At 37.4% G+C, this 18,108-nt stretch overlaps 1 protein-coding gene across 1 annotated transcript in view; it reads left to right on the top strand.

Moving 5' to 3' along the window:
* The window catches only part of LOC116169802 (G1/S-specific cyclin-D2-like), a 34,078-nt gene that overhangs the window by 10,461 nt on the left and 5,509 nt on the right, over window positions 1-18,108 (top strand). Inside the window, exon 3 of the mRNA XM_031485978.1 lies at window positions 1,539-1,695. Coding sequence (XP_031341838.1) covers window positions 1,539-1,695 — 157 coding nt within the window. The remainder of the gene's footprint in view (window positions 1-1,538; window positions 1,696-18,108) is intronic.

The raw sequence follows: 18,108 nt of genomic DNA, 5'->3' as shown, positions 1-18,108 counted from the left end.
GGTCATTATTACACACTAATTGCTATACTTCTAATGCAGTTAAAAAAATTGGTAACAGTTATAATAACGCAACGAACACAAGTTACTCAGAAATGACGGCCATCTTGAGGTTTAGTTTAGTTGACATCACGAAAAGGAGAAACTCTTGTAGGTAATATTAATATTTTCAAAAACGATTTAGTTCAAATTATACGTTCGATTAGAAAAAGCACATAAAACCCTTCGCTATACGAGAAAGCTAAAGACATCTAATTCGAGTATATTCGACCAAAGCTTTTCGTACGGAACACCCTGCATATTGCTGTACAAGTGTTTCGTTGTTTTGGATTTGCAACTCCAATACAATTTGAATTTGAAGGAGCGTACCACTATCTTTGAACCAATAACCCCCCAACAGAAAGGTCACATTTAACAGAAAACAAGTTGTAAAGTCGTCGCACTCATATGGGTGGTTAAATGATCTCCGTCTCCATCTGACCACTACCGATATTTTTTTGGTAAAAGGATCAGTTGATTTGGAATAGAACACGAGGGAGTTCAACAGACAGAAGCATGGGTTCCAGGTGCCAGCTAAGCCGTTTAAGATCTACCAATACCTTTCTCTTAAACCCAGCTCGGAGAAACTTTCACTTTCAAATTATGCTTAACTATCATTTTGTTTGTACTCATTGCCCAAAACAATTATTGATCTCAGGAAGAAATCAAAATTTTTCCAGGGTGATGGATTACGGTTTGAAATATCCAAATTCTGTTTGTGTCAGTTATTCTTTCATAAAATCTGTGTCCGAAAGAAGATAGTCTTTCCATCTCAGAGAAACTGAAAAACACGAGTTTGTGTAACATATCGGAAAGTACTGTACCGACCCCCAACAACTGGGCTGCAAGAAATTATGACACGAACACATGATTTCGCTTGTGAATCGAGTTTTAAGATGATTACGCCCATCGGCAAATAGCATCAATTACCGGTTACGAAGAGGCGTAAAATGAGTAAAACTGTATGCTGAGAATTTCATTGAGGAATTAATCGCAAGTACCATAATTTATTCAGTGGGTTGAACGGGCTTTTTGAGTGTTGTAAGTGCATTTAGCACCCAGTCGTAATACTTCAAAGAATGCGAACCTTAACAGAAGGGTCAATTGCTTTACTGATGTCAGCGATGTCGCTATCCACTTGCTAACGACCTTTCTCCGCGTTCCCACAGACTTTGCGGGATCGAGACTTGCATTGTCTTTTTTTGGCTTTTGTAGAGCGCCCCTCTCCCTGTGTCGCAACGCGGCGGCCACCGCGCTGGTTACCCCAATCCAGACGTCTCGTAGGATTTTCTAGAAAAATTTCTCACAATAGCGACACGTCATTCAGGTTACACGATTGTTATTTTATAGGGTTGCGATTTTTAACACGCAAATATTCATCCCCTAAACCGCACGAAATGGGTGACCGTCCGGTCTGCGGTCGGTTGACAGAAGGAGGATGGACGATCACTTTATGAATAACTGTTGCGTATAATTTGAAGTAATCGATTCTTTTGTTGCAGTCGTGGGAGCTGTTGGTCTTATCAAAACTGCAATGGAACGCCGCCGCCATTACCGGATTCGATTATATTGATCATATAACAGATCGTTTTGCGTGGGGCAGCGAAAGTACCTACTTGAGGCGGCACGCTCATACTTTGGTCTCCATTTGCTATACCGGTGAGTCTTTTTTGTGTTTGTTGTATTTAGGTAGGAAAATAAATTTTGCCGCCCTTTCTGTTATACCTACAAATGCTGCGTGTAGAAGTCATGGCCACCCGCATTCTTCGCATGCATTCAACTAATAAATAGGGAGTTTATATTATTATTGTCTCGCAATTGCCGGTACGAGTAATTCTGCAAAAATTGGTAGATTTAGAAAAGTTGCAGTTTATGGGTAGTTAAGCTTTTCGGCAATACGGGCTTATATAATTTACGATGGGAAGTTAAGAATACTACTTAAATTGTCATATTGACATGACTACAATGTAAAAAATAAAATCGTATATTTTAATTGATACTAAATTCACAATTTTCTTTATTACTCCAATAAGAATATAATATTTTTATTATTTTACTTTGCTCAAATTTGAGGTCACTGTGTTGGATCAAAAAAGGAGTACATTGTATAGGTAATATTGATAAATGCAAAATTGTGCATGTAAACAGGTAGGTACATGAGATTGTCTTTAGTCAAACAAAAAAAAACTTACATTACAAACGTAATTTGCGAGGTAATTTGGTCATACTAACTTTTTTAATTTTAATTTACTGGAATTTTCTGAATTTTACGAGTTATTCTAAACCCTCAATTTAAATTATTAGTTATCACACTTAATGCATTCTTTTGATTGTTTAACATTTTCATTTTTTGAATATCTGGCATTTTTATAAATTTTCATTTTTCTTCTTAGAGTTATGTGTGTCAATTCTCTGCGAATCATTATGTACACTTACTGGAACTTTTCTAAATTTTATAATTTTCAATTTTTTTTATGATTTTCAGTGATTTTTAATTTTTTTAAATTTTCAATTCTGTTACATTTTCTTCGGCATTCGAAATTTTTATGCAGAATTTTTTAATTTTTAAAAAAGGAACACATTTTTTTCAATATTTGTACGTAATTGTTGCGAATTGTTTCGAAAGGACCTATTTAATAATTTGGCTTCTGATCTTACCCCCTCCCACATCTCATATACAGTAAAATGACTTATAGGGTAGTAGCATGCTATATTTATCGATGTGTACATTCTTGGTGGGTGATTAAAGGGGGAGGGGTTCTTTATACATACACATTTAAAGGTTGCCTGCTAACATTCAAAATCTACGCTATATAATGTAAGTAGAATCAAGCCCTTAGAAAAATTCTCCGAAACATTGCATTTTCCTTTATTTACAATTAAGTTTTCACGTCGTCACTAGATGTGTAACTAGACGATCTTTCCGCCCTTGGAGAGTACCTCCTCCGGCTACTCGTTCTGCAGATATTTTTGCACTGAATTATACTTACTTAATTGCCGGATAATATTTATAAATTCATAAAATTACTTAATACCCATTCTCCCTTGGAATTTCTAAGGTCGACAAAACTGATAACGGCGTAAACCTGCATGGCCTTGCAGTTTTAATGCTCGTTTTAAATTAACATAGGAAACCAAAATGATCTAATAATTTTATTAATTTCTTAACGGGACTGAAATTCTAAAATATTAATTCGCCCCTCGTGTTGTAAATGACAAGAGCTTTAGGACGTAACAAAGACAATTGAAATATCTTGGCGGGAACGGTTGCAAACGACGAATTAATTACAGCTTTTGTTTACGGTAACGGCGGCTGAAACACAACTGTTGAAATTACTTTGACCTTCTATCTTTAGCTCCTACAACGAACACAAATACTTTCGGCACGACACTTTTCGTAACGAAGCGCCCAACTTAAAACGCTTCTAGATACCGGGTGTTCATCTCCAGAGTGATCACTAAATTGGTAACTGCATGGTGGAGGTGCTACGTTACATCGCATGTAAAAGTTACGCACGTTTTCCTTCCAGGCCTCTAGAACAATTCCCATAAAAGTATTTCAAAATCGCAGTGGATCCGGACGGACGGACAAAACGCAAACAATAACACATTTTTAAGAAACTTGCTTTTGATGTATCTGTCTAGCGGGATACCCGTGTCAAGTTTAACACGTTTTTTTAGAAATAAAATGTTCATTTTGAATCTGTATGGCGCAGTGGCGTGGAAGCCCGACTGCGGCACTAAGGGTCGTTGGTTCGAATCCAGATACGGGCATGGATATTTTTAACCGTATAGTTGGTTGGGTTGGTAGAGCAGCGCTTGGCTGAAACCCCGCCCACTTACAAGTAAAACCCAAAATAAAATAAATAAAATATGTGTTTAATTTTGGCTTCTGCGATAACAGCAATTGCGTGTTATAGCATTAAAGTAAAAAAAGTACCTCATTTTAATTTTTGGGAAAAGATAGTTTTAGCGATGTGCTGCAAGTAATGAAAATTTATTACCACTATTATCTTGCTTTAAATATAATTGTTAAGAGTATTATAACTACTAATAAACAAAAGGGTGCCCATAATCGGACCACTTCGGCACTTTTTCCATTTGAACTAATTAATGCAATTACAGGGATATCAAACATTTTTCAAATGATCAAAATTAGTTTATTCTGTTAATTTTTTTAATAGGATCAGAGCGACTAACCCGTGTACATATTTTGAAGCGTCCTGTGTATATTTTTAATGACTACAATCATTTGTTAATCTACTTGAAACTTAAAACTTTGACATATGCCTGGCGTCGCCGCCTCTCCCAGGATTTAGTCAACTGTCGTGAGGATGCGTCCCTGGTAGGCACTATCAGGGACGTTTCACCACTACTTTGTTGCCATCGCGCTGGGCCGCGACATATGCCAAACAATGTGGTGGAGTTTGTGGATTGGGGGGGTTGTGGGGGGGCGGCTAACTGGGTGTTATCCGACCCGAACGGGTACGGCCACAGCTTCGCCACTGGTATTCTGCCTTAGAGGGAACTCTGCTTTCTAGTGATAGCTTCTTCTCCTGGCGTTCATTGTCTTCCGATGTTCCTATCCTTTGATTTTTTTGATTTCCCTCGTATAAATTATCATAGAAAACAACGTATCAGATGTGAAATTGTGTATAGAATCCAAAAATGTACAGGATATCCGATAAGTTTCAAAATTTATGGCAACTCTCGGTCGAACTGGAAGTGATGGGGAAAATACTATGTACAGTACCTACTCAATTTTACTAATTACTTCACCCGAACAAATTGTACAGTGTGTGTCTTTGAAAACATACAATGGCTGTATGTTTATCAATAAAATGATAAATGTCGTTGTTGTAAAGGTGGGGGGAATACTAATGTCGTATTTTTCAATAATTTAAATTGTTTGTTCCACGCTATAACATATTTTTAAAAATAAAAAAATTTAAAAAATAATTATTCCATCAGACTAGGGTATTGCAATTTAAGATTTTTACGTCAGTATGGGTTGTTTTAAGGGGGTTGTGGGGGTATTTTAACAAAAGTCATTCGGATTCCACCTGGTTTTTAAAGAAACGGTTTTTTTGTTTTTTATAATAATAATAATAATAATAATAATAATAATAATAATGTCTTTATTCAACAAGCTAAATAAAAATAATTGTAAACACAACATACAAAACAATAAAATTAAAAAAAACTCATATGCTTGTTGAACCCCAAGGCGAAGTTCAGGTTGGTCACAAGTAACCTCCTGCTCTTCCACTTAACCTTGTTTCAATATATATATTTTTATAGATCACCACTTCTAAGTAAATCTACCAATTGACTTTTTCCCTAAATACATTAAAATGCTCTCCTTAGTTTGTGTTGCATTTTTCTGTTTCAGTACTAAAACCAACTATCGTACCAAATGTTTGAAAAATAGTCTCTTGAATGTCTTGTGATCCAAAGTGCTACATTTTAGAACAGATGGAACAGAATTATAAACATATGCGACGTAATAAACAAATGACCGGCGAAAAGATGATAGAGAGTGACGAGGTATTGACAATAAACCGCGGTGCCTTAAATTTAAATGATGTACATCTGTTCTAAATTGAATTAGGCCATATAGGTAAGGTGGAGAGTAATAATTATTTTCCGAAAAAAGCATGCCGCATGCAACAGCCGTCGATCGCTCATTTTCAACCAACCCACATCTTTCAACTTATGTGAACTATGCTCTCGCTTTTTGATACCGAAGATAAGCCGTAAACATGAATTTTGTACTTTCTGGATTCGCTTAATATCCACACTATCAATACAAGGACCATAAACAGTATCACAGTATGTGAAATGAGAAAGTACCAAAGAATTACAGAGCATCGCCTTTGTTTTTTGCCCTAATATTTGCCGATTACTGTAAATAATTTTTAAGTTGTAATAAGCCTTTCTAATGCACTCATTAACATGCTGTTTAAATTTTAGGTTAGTATCTAGTTTAAGCCCTAAGTTACGCGACACGTCTGAGCACTGTAAGTTCACATCGTCAATTTTGATATTTAAAGATTTCAGCGCTTTTTCACGCTCTTTCGCTCTACCAAAAACCATAAGCTTTGATTTGCTAGGATTTACTAGCAAGGAATGCTTACTACTCGTGCCAATTATCGATTTTAGATCTTTATTAACCTTTTCGCTTGCATCTTTCCCACTAGAAGCATCAAAAACGTATGAAATTTGCGTGTCATCTGCAAACATGTGACATTGGCAAAATTTTAATGACCGGTGAAAACTAGATGTGTAAATTATGAATAAGAGTGGACCCAATATAGAACCTTGAGGTACTCCTGAAGAGATGGGCAATTGACTTGAGCGTATGTTATTTAAATGGACAATTTGTGACCTATTTGAGATAAACATCGACACCAGGTTGATAGATGCAGCGGTAAAACCAATATATTTCAATATTGATAGCAAAATTTTATGATCTATCGTGTCAAATGCTTTGCTGTAATCCAACAGAATTAACAAATATATTTCGTTACGTTCAATTGCAGTACAAATTTGATTAGTCACCAACTGCAATAAGGTTGCACAGCTGAAGCCTGAACGGAATCCAGATTGAGTGTCCGGAAGTATGTTATTTAAGGAAAGATACTGCTTTATCTGGGAAGCCATTATTTTTTCTAAAATTTTAGAAAGTGCGGGAAGAATACTTATAGGCCTCAATTCATTAAGTTCAGTAGGATTCGGCGTTTTTGGTAAAGGTAACACTAATGCAGTTTTCCATATTTCAGGAAATACACTATTTTCCAAACAAAAATTGTAAATATGTGTTAAATACGGTATAATTACAGGGCAACATAAACGTATAATTGAGATGCTTATATTGTCGATTCCTACAGCATTAGATCCGATAGATTGTATTATTTTATCCACCACTTCTTCCGTGACAGTTTGAAACTCAAATTGTGTAGTATTGCTATCAAATGAGTTATTAAGATAATAGTTCGTGACAATGTCTAGTGCGCTAGTTCGCTCAACTTTACTACTATTGATAAAATATTTGTTTATTTTATTAACATCCTGCAAATGACTGGGTAAACCCGACGAATTTCGTTTATTGTAAATGTTTAATTGTTTTAAAATCTGCCAAGTAGTTTGTTTACCATTCTGTTTTAATTTAAATTCTATAAATGCTTTTTTCTCCCGTTTAACTGCGTTATTTACAATATTTCGCAGCATTTTGTAATTATTAAAGTCGGTGGCCGCTTTAGTTTTTTTAAATCTAGCTAATGACTTTTCTCTCAAGCATATCATTTCCCGTATGGTATCGGTTAACCAAGGAGCAGGAGGTTTGGTTATTCTCACTTTTCTTAATGGTAAGTGCACATCACATAAATGAAGTACTACTTCATTAATAAAAAATACTTTAGAGTTTATGTCTTCCAGGCCATAAACTAGTCCCCATGGTGTAAGATTTAGGTGTTCTTGAAATAGATTAGCATCAAATTGCGAATGGTCTCTGAGAGTACGAAATTGCTGTGAATTTACTGTGTTAGCGTTAAATGCGCAAGAAATTAACGCATGGTCAGATAAATGAGGCAAATTGACGATGTTAGTATTTACAATGCTACTTGCATCCGATGTAATGAGCAAATCAAGGAGAGTTGCTGAATGCTCAGTAATCCTAGTTGGTTCAGAAATTATTTGGGCCATACCTACCGAATCCAGCAAAGTATTGAATTTTAGCGCAGACTGCGAAGTCAAGTTAAGCATATCAATATTAAAATCACCCAAACAGACGACACTTTTACTACAGGTATTTGCCGATACTAAAACATCTTCTATAGCATCCAGAAAATCTGAAAAATGTGATTTGGGAGGTCTATATATAACTCCAACCGCTAGGGATTTTTTATTAATCGTAATTTTTAGCCATAATTGCTCAAATACTTTTATATCTACTTTGGGAATAAGTAGTAGTTCAAATTTTATCGAATTCTTGACGTAAAAAGCAACTCCACCGCCCCTAGTTGCCCTATGGGCATGCACAAATGCATATCCTTTAATTTGCAAATTATCCAGTACTGTATTATGCGAGATCCAAGTTTCTGTAAGAGAAATTATATCATAGTTGGAGGTCAATACAAGTTCCATAAAATCAGAAAAATGCGAACTCAATGAACGCACATTTAAATGTGATATTAATAAGGACATAATATTTACTACTCAATGTGCTTACATTATTTTACAATTTAAGCTTAATCTTAATAAGTTCCAACGTAAGTTATAATATGCAAAATCAAGTTAATTCTAAAATACAAAATTAAATAACTATTAGTTGTTAGTAGTACAAAAAAGCCTTCGATGATTGAGATATGAATATGAAAGAACAGATTTTTGTATTTTTGGGAGGAGGAAATTATAAATATAAATTCTGAGGTGAAAATAAAAGATTATGAGTTCAAAAAGTTCAAACTACGGTAATCAGTGTTTGTATCATATCAGCACTCTCACTGGACATCACAACATTAAGGTGTAACTCACGTAAATACATTCTTCATACACGTGCCACTCAGTTTTTAATAAACAATTGTTTAAATTGGTTTAAATCACTTGTCGATTTAATTATGAATTTCTTATCCTTGTGTTTTGCAAATATAACACCATCCATTGTCCATGTTTGTTTACGTCCAACTATCTCCTGCACTTCCTTCAGTAGCTGCAAGCGTGGAACCGTAAGATCCTCTTGTATACTGCATTTTGTACCTTTAAATTTGCGCTTACTTGTCACGACCATGTGTTTGGATTTATAGCTGATAAACTTGATGATAATAGGTCTTGTCTTACTGCTATCCAATGATTTGCCCACACGATGGAGCCTATCAATACTATCACTTGTTACTGGAATACCAACATTATTAAATGCATCAATTACAACTTCTTGAATATTTTCATTCTTCTCTTCCGGAATTCCAAAAAGTCTAATATTATTCCGTCTCGAATACTGTTCAAGTGCATCAACTTTTTCACGTAAAAACACATTTTCCCGTTTTACTGAATCGACTGCAGCGTTTATTTGGTCGTTTATAGACACATTTATTTTATCGACCACACGCGTTACTATCATATCAATAAAGGTATCATTTTGAAAAAACTCCTTTATTGACGCAGCCACACATGCATTTATTTCACTAATTTGATCTCTAGTGAGCGGCATGATCACTTCTTTAATTATTACTTAGATAGTCCGACTTAGTGAGAGCGCTTACAAACACGTCTACTCGTGGCGAAGCATAAATGCGAATTATGTCTAATAAAAAAATATAGCCATAGTAAATTTTCAAAGGGCCACACTGTAAGTATGAATACAGGATTAAGTGGCAGAAACACAAACAAGAAAATATATTAAACTTCAATATGTAACATTGCACGTGCCTTTAGATTGTTGACACTTTTTAATTACTGATATTGTTATAAATGATTTGTTTGTATATACAGGCTGATTCAAATTTGAGGGCCCGCTAGATTCACAGATATTACAAGTATAGCTAATATCTTAACAAATAACAAAGTTAGAATTTTTTGGCAAAATCCCCCTGTCCCTGAAGCTGTCAACGAGGTCTGTTAACTGAGATCTTAAACCCTCAGACAGACGGACGGAATTCACGCTGCTATATTATAATCAGTATTATCTTTGTAATGATACGGTCATCATAGACATTCTTTTGATTTAGTTGCAAACATTTTAACACTTCAGGAATGCAAATAAGGGCGTAGTTGGGGATAAATTTGTAATGCCTTGAGGACCATTGCGTGAAAAAAAGCCCTATAAAATTTTCATGAATTAATCTGTACAACCGCGCAATGTATTGTGATCCGAACATGTCTCGTAATTTACGACACCCATCTAAATAAAGCAATTTTCCAACTACCGGGATTTAGATTTTTATTATTATTATAAGCTCTAAACATCTGTCACAAAAGTTAAACATTTAAACAGCATAACGAACACGTGGCGCTATTGTTTGTCGAAGCATATCCGAGCCCTTTAAAAATGGCGCCCGAATTTAAATGCCCATTGCACCTCTCTCGCGCTCGAAACACCTGGAGCAAATCATAGCCGCCAAAATGAGAATTAAAAATTCCAGCATCTGTTAATCAAACAATAAACGCACGAGGCCGAACTGGTCGAGCGCGTTGCAAATTTCTAACAGGAGCTCGCGCTACAACGGGATAATAAAGGTGAAGGGTTTTTTTTTCAAATTTCGCTTTGTTTAAGATCCTAAATACATCGCGCGCACCTTGTCCGGTTTTGTGCATTAGGTGCAATATAAAGGTTGTTATTGTCCACCTAACGCCACCCCAATTACTATTGCTTCCTCTACGTACGCGGTACACCTACGGTATTTACTTGCTATCGATGCCCATCTACAGCTGCTGGGGGAAACCTGATAAGCAGTGGACATGTGCATTACTTCAGTTCGCAGCTGGAAATTTAGTTTATTGATGAGCGTCATATTGGACAACAATTATTGTGGGCGCCGTAATTACGCAAAAACCCCGTCACCGTCTGCAAATTACTCTCATACCTAAACAGCGTAACACGCGGTGGTAACTTTGTCCATCGTCTCATTCTGAAATGTACCGGGGCGTTCCCATTCAAGATAAATGATCTTATTTATTTGGTGGGATAATTGCATTTACGGCTTCCTTTAAATAGCTACAAATTGTTTTTCTGGACCTTGAGAATTGCGCTTCTGATCGTTTTTTTCCACATCCCCTAAGAAGTTTGAACTGTATGTAAATATTTTTTAAATTTTGCTCTCGACAGGCTGTAGCATGCAAGATGTAAAGAAATTGGATGATAGAGAGGAGCAAGCCTCCTCTTTTTGAAAATTTCAGATCGTCTACCATCATTACTTCTCTTCTTCCTCTTTTCACTGTATCCTCCACGGCTGCCTCGCTCATGGCCTTCAGCAAACTATTTCCTCCTAGCGCATGCTTACGCTACATTCTTTTCCTTCTCAAAATCGTTTTATACATAGATCTTTCTTGACCTATTCTTGGTAGTGCCTGTTCGTTTCTAATCCTGTCAGACTACTTTATTCCAAGCATTCGTCTCCACATCCACATTTCCGTAACTTCAATTATTTTCTTATCTTTTTTCGAAATTGCCCACATGTCACTCCGTATAGCTTAACACCCCATACAAAGCACTTCGTTATTTTGCTGCACAGTATTGTCCTTTTCGTTACAAATGCTTCTTTTTCCAATTCCAATGCGCGTCTTTATTTCTTTCCAGCTTCTCCAGTTATCTGTTACAGTCGTTCCTAGATATCAGCTTTCTACCTGTTCCAGTATTTCATCTTTCTTCATCAGCCTCTCTTTTTCGGATTTATAATCAATCCATTTTTTTTCACCGTCTTCAAGTCTTCAAGATCTTCTGTATATTCTAGAAACAGCAAACGGAACAGATACAACGCCTCCTCAGAACACAATCAAATACAAACTCAGATTTTTTCTTTTACCACATTTCACCTATCCAATCGGATCTTTTGTTCCCATCTTTCTTCTAAATCCGAATTGCTCCGCTGCCACAGTTTTTTCCATTGCCCTTTCGCGATAGCACTCGCAACAATATCTTCGCTGCATATCCTACAAGACTGAGTGTTCTGTGTCCACCACACTTCTTTGTTCCTTTCTTTTTAGCCAGAGGATATCATCAGAATCTTCAGGAAATATTCCCCTGATTCATAATTATCATTACATTACAACTACTTTCCCGTATTTAATTCTTTATTTCTTCCTTTAGTTTAGTAGCACAACGTTTCCTCTTCTCAGCGATTTATTACGATGCTCTTCCAATTCTAATCTTTAACTTTTATCCATTTCCTCGATCCTGGCACCATAGAATCTTTGCCATTTTTAATTAGGGCAAGAACAAATGGTTCTTACGTATTTGTTCAAACGGATTGTATTCTTTATGTATCGTGCGCACTTGCGCAGAACAATACTAAAACACATGCGCATGACTGCCACATCTTCTGGATCATTCCTCTTTGCCTCTGATCTCCAACCTGGGACTAAAAATAGCAAAAATAGCAGCGCTCACATTATTTAAGAAAAGGGTTGGATGTTTCTCAATCACAGACCCCCCCCCCCCCCCCCCCCATTTCGATTTACTACTTTACGCTTTCAGGCCCAAAGAACCGACACGACATGCGAAACGTATTCAATCGAACGACAAGGACCGGAATTTTTTGACTAGCAGATTCCGCCCCGAACTTTTAAATTGGAACCAGCAACCCGGATGTGGTGGTCGGCGGAACGGTATTGAAATCTCGAGCGCCACCAGGAGGTTTCACCCTTAGTCAAGGGCGGCGGTTTCGGAACCCGCGGGTACTCGGACAGAGAAACGGAAAACTCCAGCGATCGTGCGACCGTCACGTTCTCGTAGAGCGTTTACCTAACTCGGCTGAAATCATATAATATTAATTTTCCCTCCTCTTGCTATTGGAGAGAGCTTTCAGATGCTGCAGAGATAATTTAAATATTCCGACCGGAACGGTTACAAACGGCAAATTAGTTACAGTAGGTATCTGGATTTCCTTATCGGCGGCTAAAACACGACGCTAGAAATCAGTAATTACTGTAGGTCCAGAAGCTATGTTCCTCGTAACGAAATGTCCCAAATTTATATCACGTTTCGATACCGAGCGGTCATCAAAATTGGTAGCTCTTACAGCGCAAAAGGGGTGCAGCTTCAATTTCCTATTTGTGAAGATTTTTCTTGGAGATATTAACTACGCTCTAACCATAAAAATGTGTGTCTTGCTTGTGTCAATATAGCCTCTCGGTAAGTACTGATCGCAGGGAAAATGCGCTAAAATTACCCGCTTATTGGCGAAGATGTTTTTTCTTGTTTATGCAGTAGGGACCAATTGACACGACTGTTCCCCAATCGAATTCCATCTTTGTTCCGGGAGTCAAATCTGATCTTTTCTGCAACACATTTTTGTCCTTGTCTCGAACCAAAAATAAAAACTGTGACAACGTTATTATTATACGACGTTTAAGTAAAGATTTGCCTCATTCTCTGTCCACCCCAGGCCTCCTTCACAGCATCTGCTCAGACACATCGCGACACTGACTCATAATTGTGCCCAGAAGTTCCACATTTTAATCAAGTGAAAGATCAATTTTCGCTATGGTCAAAACTGGATTATCTGAAACGATTTGAGTAGCTCATGGATCCAGAATGTCCCTTCCGCACATCCCAAGGATCCGATTTCATTTTCTAAATTGAAGTCAAAATAAACTACACCAAACTATGTGTCAAATCGAATCGAAGCCGTGTCAAAGGTGGAAGAGATGATACGATTCAATTCCACCTCCTCGCCCGATTGGTCATTTTTTTCCCGAGGGCTCTTGCGATTTGATCCGTTCATCCGACTGTAACCTCTGGTTACAGGGGCTTAAGTCATGCTCGGGCGCCAGTCAGGCCCACGGATAAGATCGTGTTTACGGATCATAAGTACTGAATCAACCGATCCGATTGTTTTTCGAGCCAATTCCGTCTTTGTTCTTGAGTCAAACTAAACCGGAGGATCAAGTCGGATCTGATCAGACCAGATCAAATTCACGGGATTAAAAGGCGGGCCAATCTAAGAATAAGCGAGCTTGGCGTAAGTGTCGCATAATTTGTCAATTTGTAGCTTTCCAAAAATGTCCAATTTGCTAAAAATTTCATGTCATTTTGAATTTTCTATCTGAAAAGTATCGTTCGGTTCGGTACTTCTTAAGCAAAAGCAGGAATTTCAAAGAAACGCAGCACGAAAGGCACCCCAAACATAAGTTTCTCTTTAAAACGTTTCAATAGAAATTAGAAGAACTTACTCACCCGTAAGTTGGTCTTCGGTGTCTGCTCGTGGTTTCAACTTTGATTCGTTTTCGGATACGGAATTGCTTTGCAAACGGTTTTAGCACATTATCTCTACTTTTCTCGGGATGAGCCAAAAATTAACAGATTTGGTCTAGTTCCAGTGTCTTTTTTTCCAACTCATGTTGGAAGGCGCTATCGACGGCGCTATTATGACCACTTTCCGCCGTCAATCCCTTTGTCCTACAGTTTTCAATATACATACATTATGTACCTACTTAGTTCTTTCTTTTTGAAATTGGTAGCTTCTAGTTCTGACACCTGAACCAAGAAAAATCTTTACGATTAATGCGCATGCGAAGGGTGCGGAATATTATCAACATTCTTATTTATTAATATTTTTGTTGGCATTTTAACCACAGAATGATGCTTCTAGTAAGGCTATAGCTGGATATTTTTTTGTAAATGTTACCTATAATAATAATTAATTTTTTTTTACAAGAATATTGCGAAAAAAGAGACAATTACATATATACAAAATAATATTACCCACAAAAGCAGAGCTTGTGCGTGGGGGTAGATTCTTCTAATAAAGAAAAAACATAGCGCATAATCCGTATCAAACAAAATCTCGATGATGTCGCTCTGTCGGGTTGTCTGTTTGTACTCTTAATTCTGGCTAAACTGATTGGAACCAAATTTGGTATCCATCCATATTCTTTAGACATGAAAGGAAGAGCTGCAAAACTTTTGAGCATGTGAGCAGAATCGCGCATGCGCAAGTGCGTCCAACTTTCATTTCCGGATGCACGGCTAAACCGATTGGAGCCAAATTTGGCACGCATATTCTATAAGACATAACAGGAAGAGCTGTAAAGCTGCGCATCAACAACGGTGCCAGTTTACGACAATAAATTTCAGCCTCGAATGTTCTTGAATTAATGCAGACATTGATTGTAGGTACTGTCGTTATATAATTATCTTCTGTGGCAAATCGTCTCTTATATTTCTAATTGATTAAAGGTCTGATGTGACTGAAACTTATTATACAGGGCCTTCAAACAGCACTATTTCCTCGTTATTATAAGAGTTAGGTATATATAGGGTGTTCCATGCGAAAAAAGGGCGTCCTCTCGATATTTTGAGAATGCGGCTGTCAATTGTTTTTCTGCTTTCACCATTGTAATTAGCGTAAAAAACACACTAGTTCTCTAATTTAACCGAGCTTGTATCTCTTATAACAACGAAGTTAGCAATAGTGCCGATTTATTTGAAGGCACTGTATTGTGACTGATTTTAAGCTAAAACAAATTTTGTTTTGATCGAGTAACTTCATGAAAATAGTCACGTAACGGCATTGAACAGAAATGCGATACTGTAAAAATATGCAGGAGTATGGAATTTCAGTATTTCGCAATCTTCCGTTGAAATTCAGTTCTTTGATTTACTCACGTGTCAAATTCAATCAATTGCTACTTCAAGAATTAATTGCAACCGTCACATTTCTATACGAATTTTTCCGTTCCAAAAGACGCTTTGTTATAACTTTCCTAATTCAATTACTGGTTATAATTCTACTTGGTCACCCTTGAGTGTACGTTAGTGGTTGGTCGAAAGTGAATCTCCCCAAGTATAGCAAAAAGGTGATAAAATTAATGATCAAAAGTGACTCTGTGTCGTTATTCATGAGTAATTTCGGAAGTCGATGGTGTTTTATTGCCGCATTTGGTGTAAAGTTATCTAAGCGCTTTTAGTCAGGTGGGGTGCGTAACCTCGATTGATACGGGGTTTCACCCTTATTACTCCGGATCCAGATGTATGTAAACATACTCGCGAATGACCTAACTCAGGCAGCTGTATTACGATTACTTATTACCTGTAATTAGAACACGCCGTTTAGCGTAATAAGCCGCTTAAAAAATGCTAATAGCAAGATAAGAACGTAAGGTAATTCGATATGGAGAAAACTCTATAATTTGGGGTAGTACGTGACTTCGCCTATAATACAAATAAGAGCGTCTCTAACATTAACGGCAGTTGTAGTAAGTGTTTCTAACGGTAGGAGGTGAGCAACCCCACGTATCTTAAAGGCGAAAAACCAGCTTGATCGTCTGCACCCATCCCCTTACCCAAAGAAAACTATCCTGTCCTGGTACAAAAGCATAATCACAATCAGTTTCATGAACTTACATAAAGCCAGTCTGGGGTCCCTAGGCTGATCTTGAATGCAATAGCGACCCTTATTTTTTTTTTCCTTTGCGCACCCTTCGATTGGCCGTCTTACCCTCTTGCGACAAAAGGTCGGTAATGCATTTTAAGAACTTTTTGCTCGGCCTGGGGCTTCTTACGTCCTTTTCAATTCGCCAAATAACAATAGTCTACGGGGTGCTTGCATCACCGGTGCACGTTTAACCAACACCTGGTTGGCCCGTGCCGTCTAAGATGCTGAAATACTACGAACAATACCGTCTCGAGATTTGTTGTTGTCGTATATTAAGGGGTCCTTGGACTATCTTAGATTTACTTAGTCAGCACGCGCTCGTGTCGCGTGTATCAATCGCGCGTGGTCCCCTTTACGCCTCCACATCTGCCTCAGTTAAGACATTTGTCTTGATATCAGAAAAGGGCGACAAAGCGCTCTGTCACATCTGCTAATGATAGCTCCTCTAATGATGGTCAATGCAGATTTGTAGTTGCGAATATTTGAGAAACTGAGTAAATAAGACCGAAAAACGGCAACAAAAGGTGGGTTTAACTTTCATTCTTCCACATAATAGAGACTTGGTGCTAAGAAGGGGAAACCTTCGATTTGTACAATTTCTTGCAAAAGTCGTCCAGATTAAATCTGCCCGAGTCCGGAAATAACTTGAATCATTGACTCAATTTCGACGGCTGCGATAAAATCCAGGTGCAAATTTGGCGTTGTAAAAATGTACTCATGTAGCCTTATTCTCGAAATTCTTGAAACAGAATTTGATTATCTACGGTATCTGCAATATATTATTTACCTCAAGGTTGTAGCACCGAATTTCAACCCACCAGCTGCAACGGAGTTGTCAGCCCCTATAACATGTTTTATTAATTTTAGTCTTATTATTAAAAGTTCCTTCACATTTCCTCCCTGTACAAACAAGAAGGAGGTGAAGAAACTGGAAACATATGCCAAGGAGTGCATCGTCCACCTATAGGCAGGTGGTCGGTAATTTTTTTACCGAACCCCGACTTACCCTTCAAACCTGTTGTCTCTGATAAATACGCATTTATATAACTACATTCTAATAGTTTCATTATTCTTAATTTGTCGGAGAACCTCTTTATAGTGTATGCACATGTCGCCATTGTTATACTGTTGCTCTTTCCCTTCGGTAAAACGTTTTCTTTGGGAATCGCGCGACCCATCACTTCGCTCACCTTAAACTATTTAATGGGCATTACGTTACCGGTAACACCAACTGCTGCACTTTCACCGAATTTAATAGAACGTCTTCTAACAGTAAGCCGATCTGTCGTAAGCAAAGTCAACGGCCCGTAACGCCAAACTCGCGTGCGCCTCGATGGCGTGTGCTATCAAACTTCCTCCTTTTCAACCCTTAAAGACGACACACTTTGGCACTTCCGGAAACAAAAGACCATCAGATAACAATAACATTATTGCTCATTAACGTGTCAGAAACGTAATTTAATGCGGGGCACATTTCGAGTCCATTATCTAAATTTCCGCACGTCGGTTTCTTGGGAAGTGCCCTTTGGCCGGAACGCCCTCAAGTGTAAAATTACGGATTCCTTGTAAATCGCATTGTAGATCTTATTATTATTACCATTAGTCCAAAAATTAAAAGTTATAGAATTTTACTATTTTTGGACGGTGTTTCAAATTTGATCTGCTGATGTGTGACGTGGAAAATCACATTGCATTAGTAAGCCCCAATTACATTTTGTGCTCTTCTCATTTGCCAATTATTTTCAGGTGTGTTTTATGGAAGTCATGTCTGTATATTCTGGTTGCTTTGAAATAAACATTCTGTGTTTCACTTCGATTATTTCACTTGGGTATTTTATAAAATTTCTCGGGAAAACACTTTTTCTTGTTAATTTTGGTGCGTAGAATCCAAAACGATTCGTACTTTTTCGATTAGACTTCTCAATCAAAAGTTATAGACTAGAAACCAATCTCGACAAAAAATTCAAAGAGCTGTAACTTT

The sequence above is a fragment of the Photinus pyralis genome, unplaced genomic scaffold, assembly GCF_008802855.1.
Source record: "Photinus pyralis isolate 1611_PpyrPB1 unplaced genomic scaffold, Ppyr1.3 Ppyr1.4_LG4, whole genome shotgun sequence".
Lineage (NCBI taxonomy): Eukaryota > Metazoa > Arthropoda > Insecta > Coleoptera > Lampyridae > Photinus > Photinus pyralis.
The sequence above is the reverse complement of the archived record's forward strand: the minus strand, read 5'-3'. Positions and strand labels throughout refer to the sequence as shown.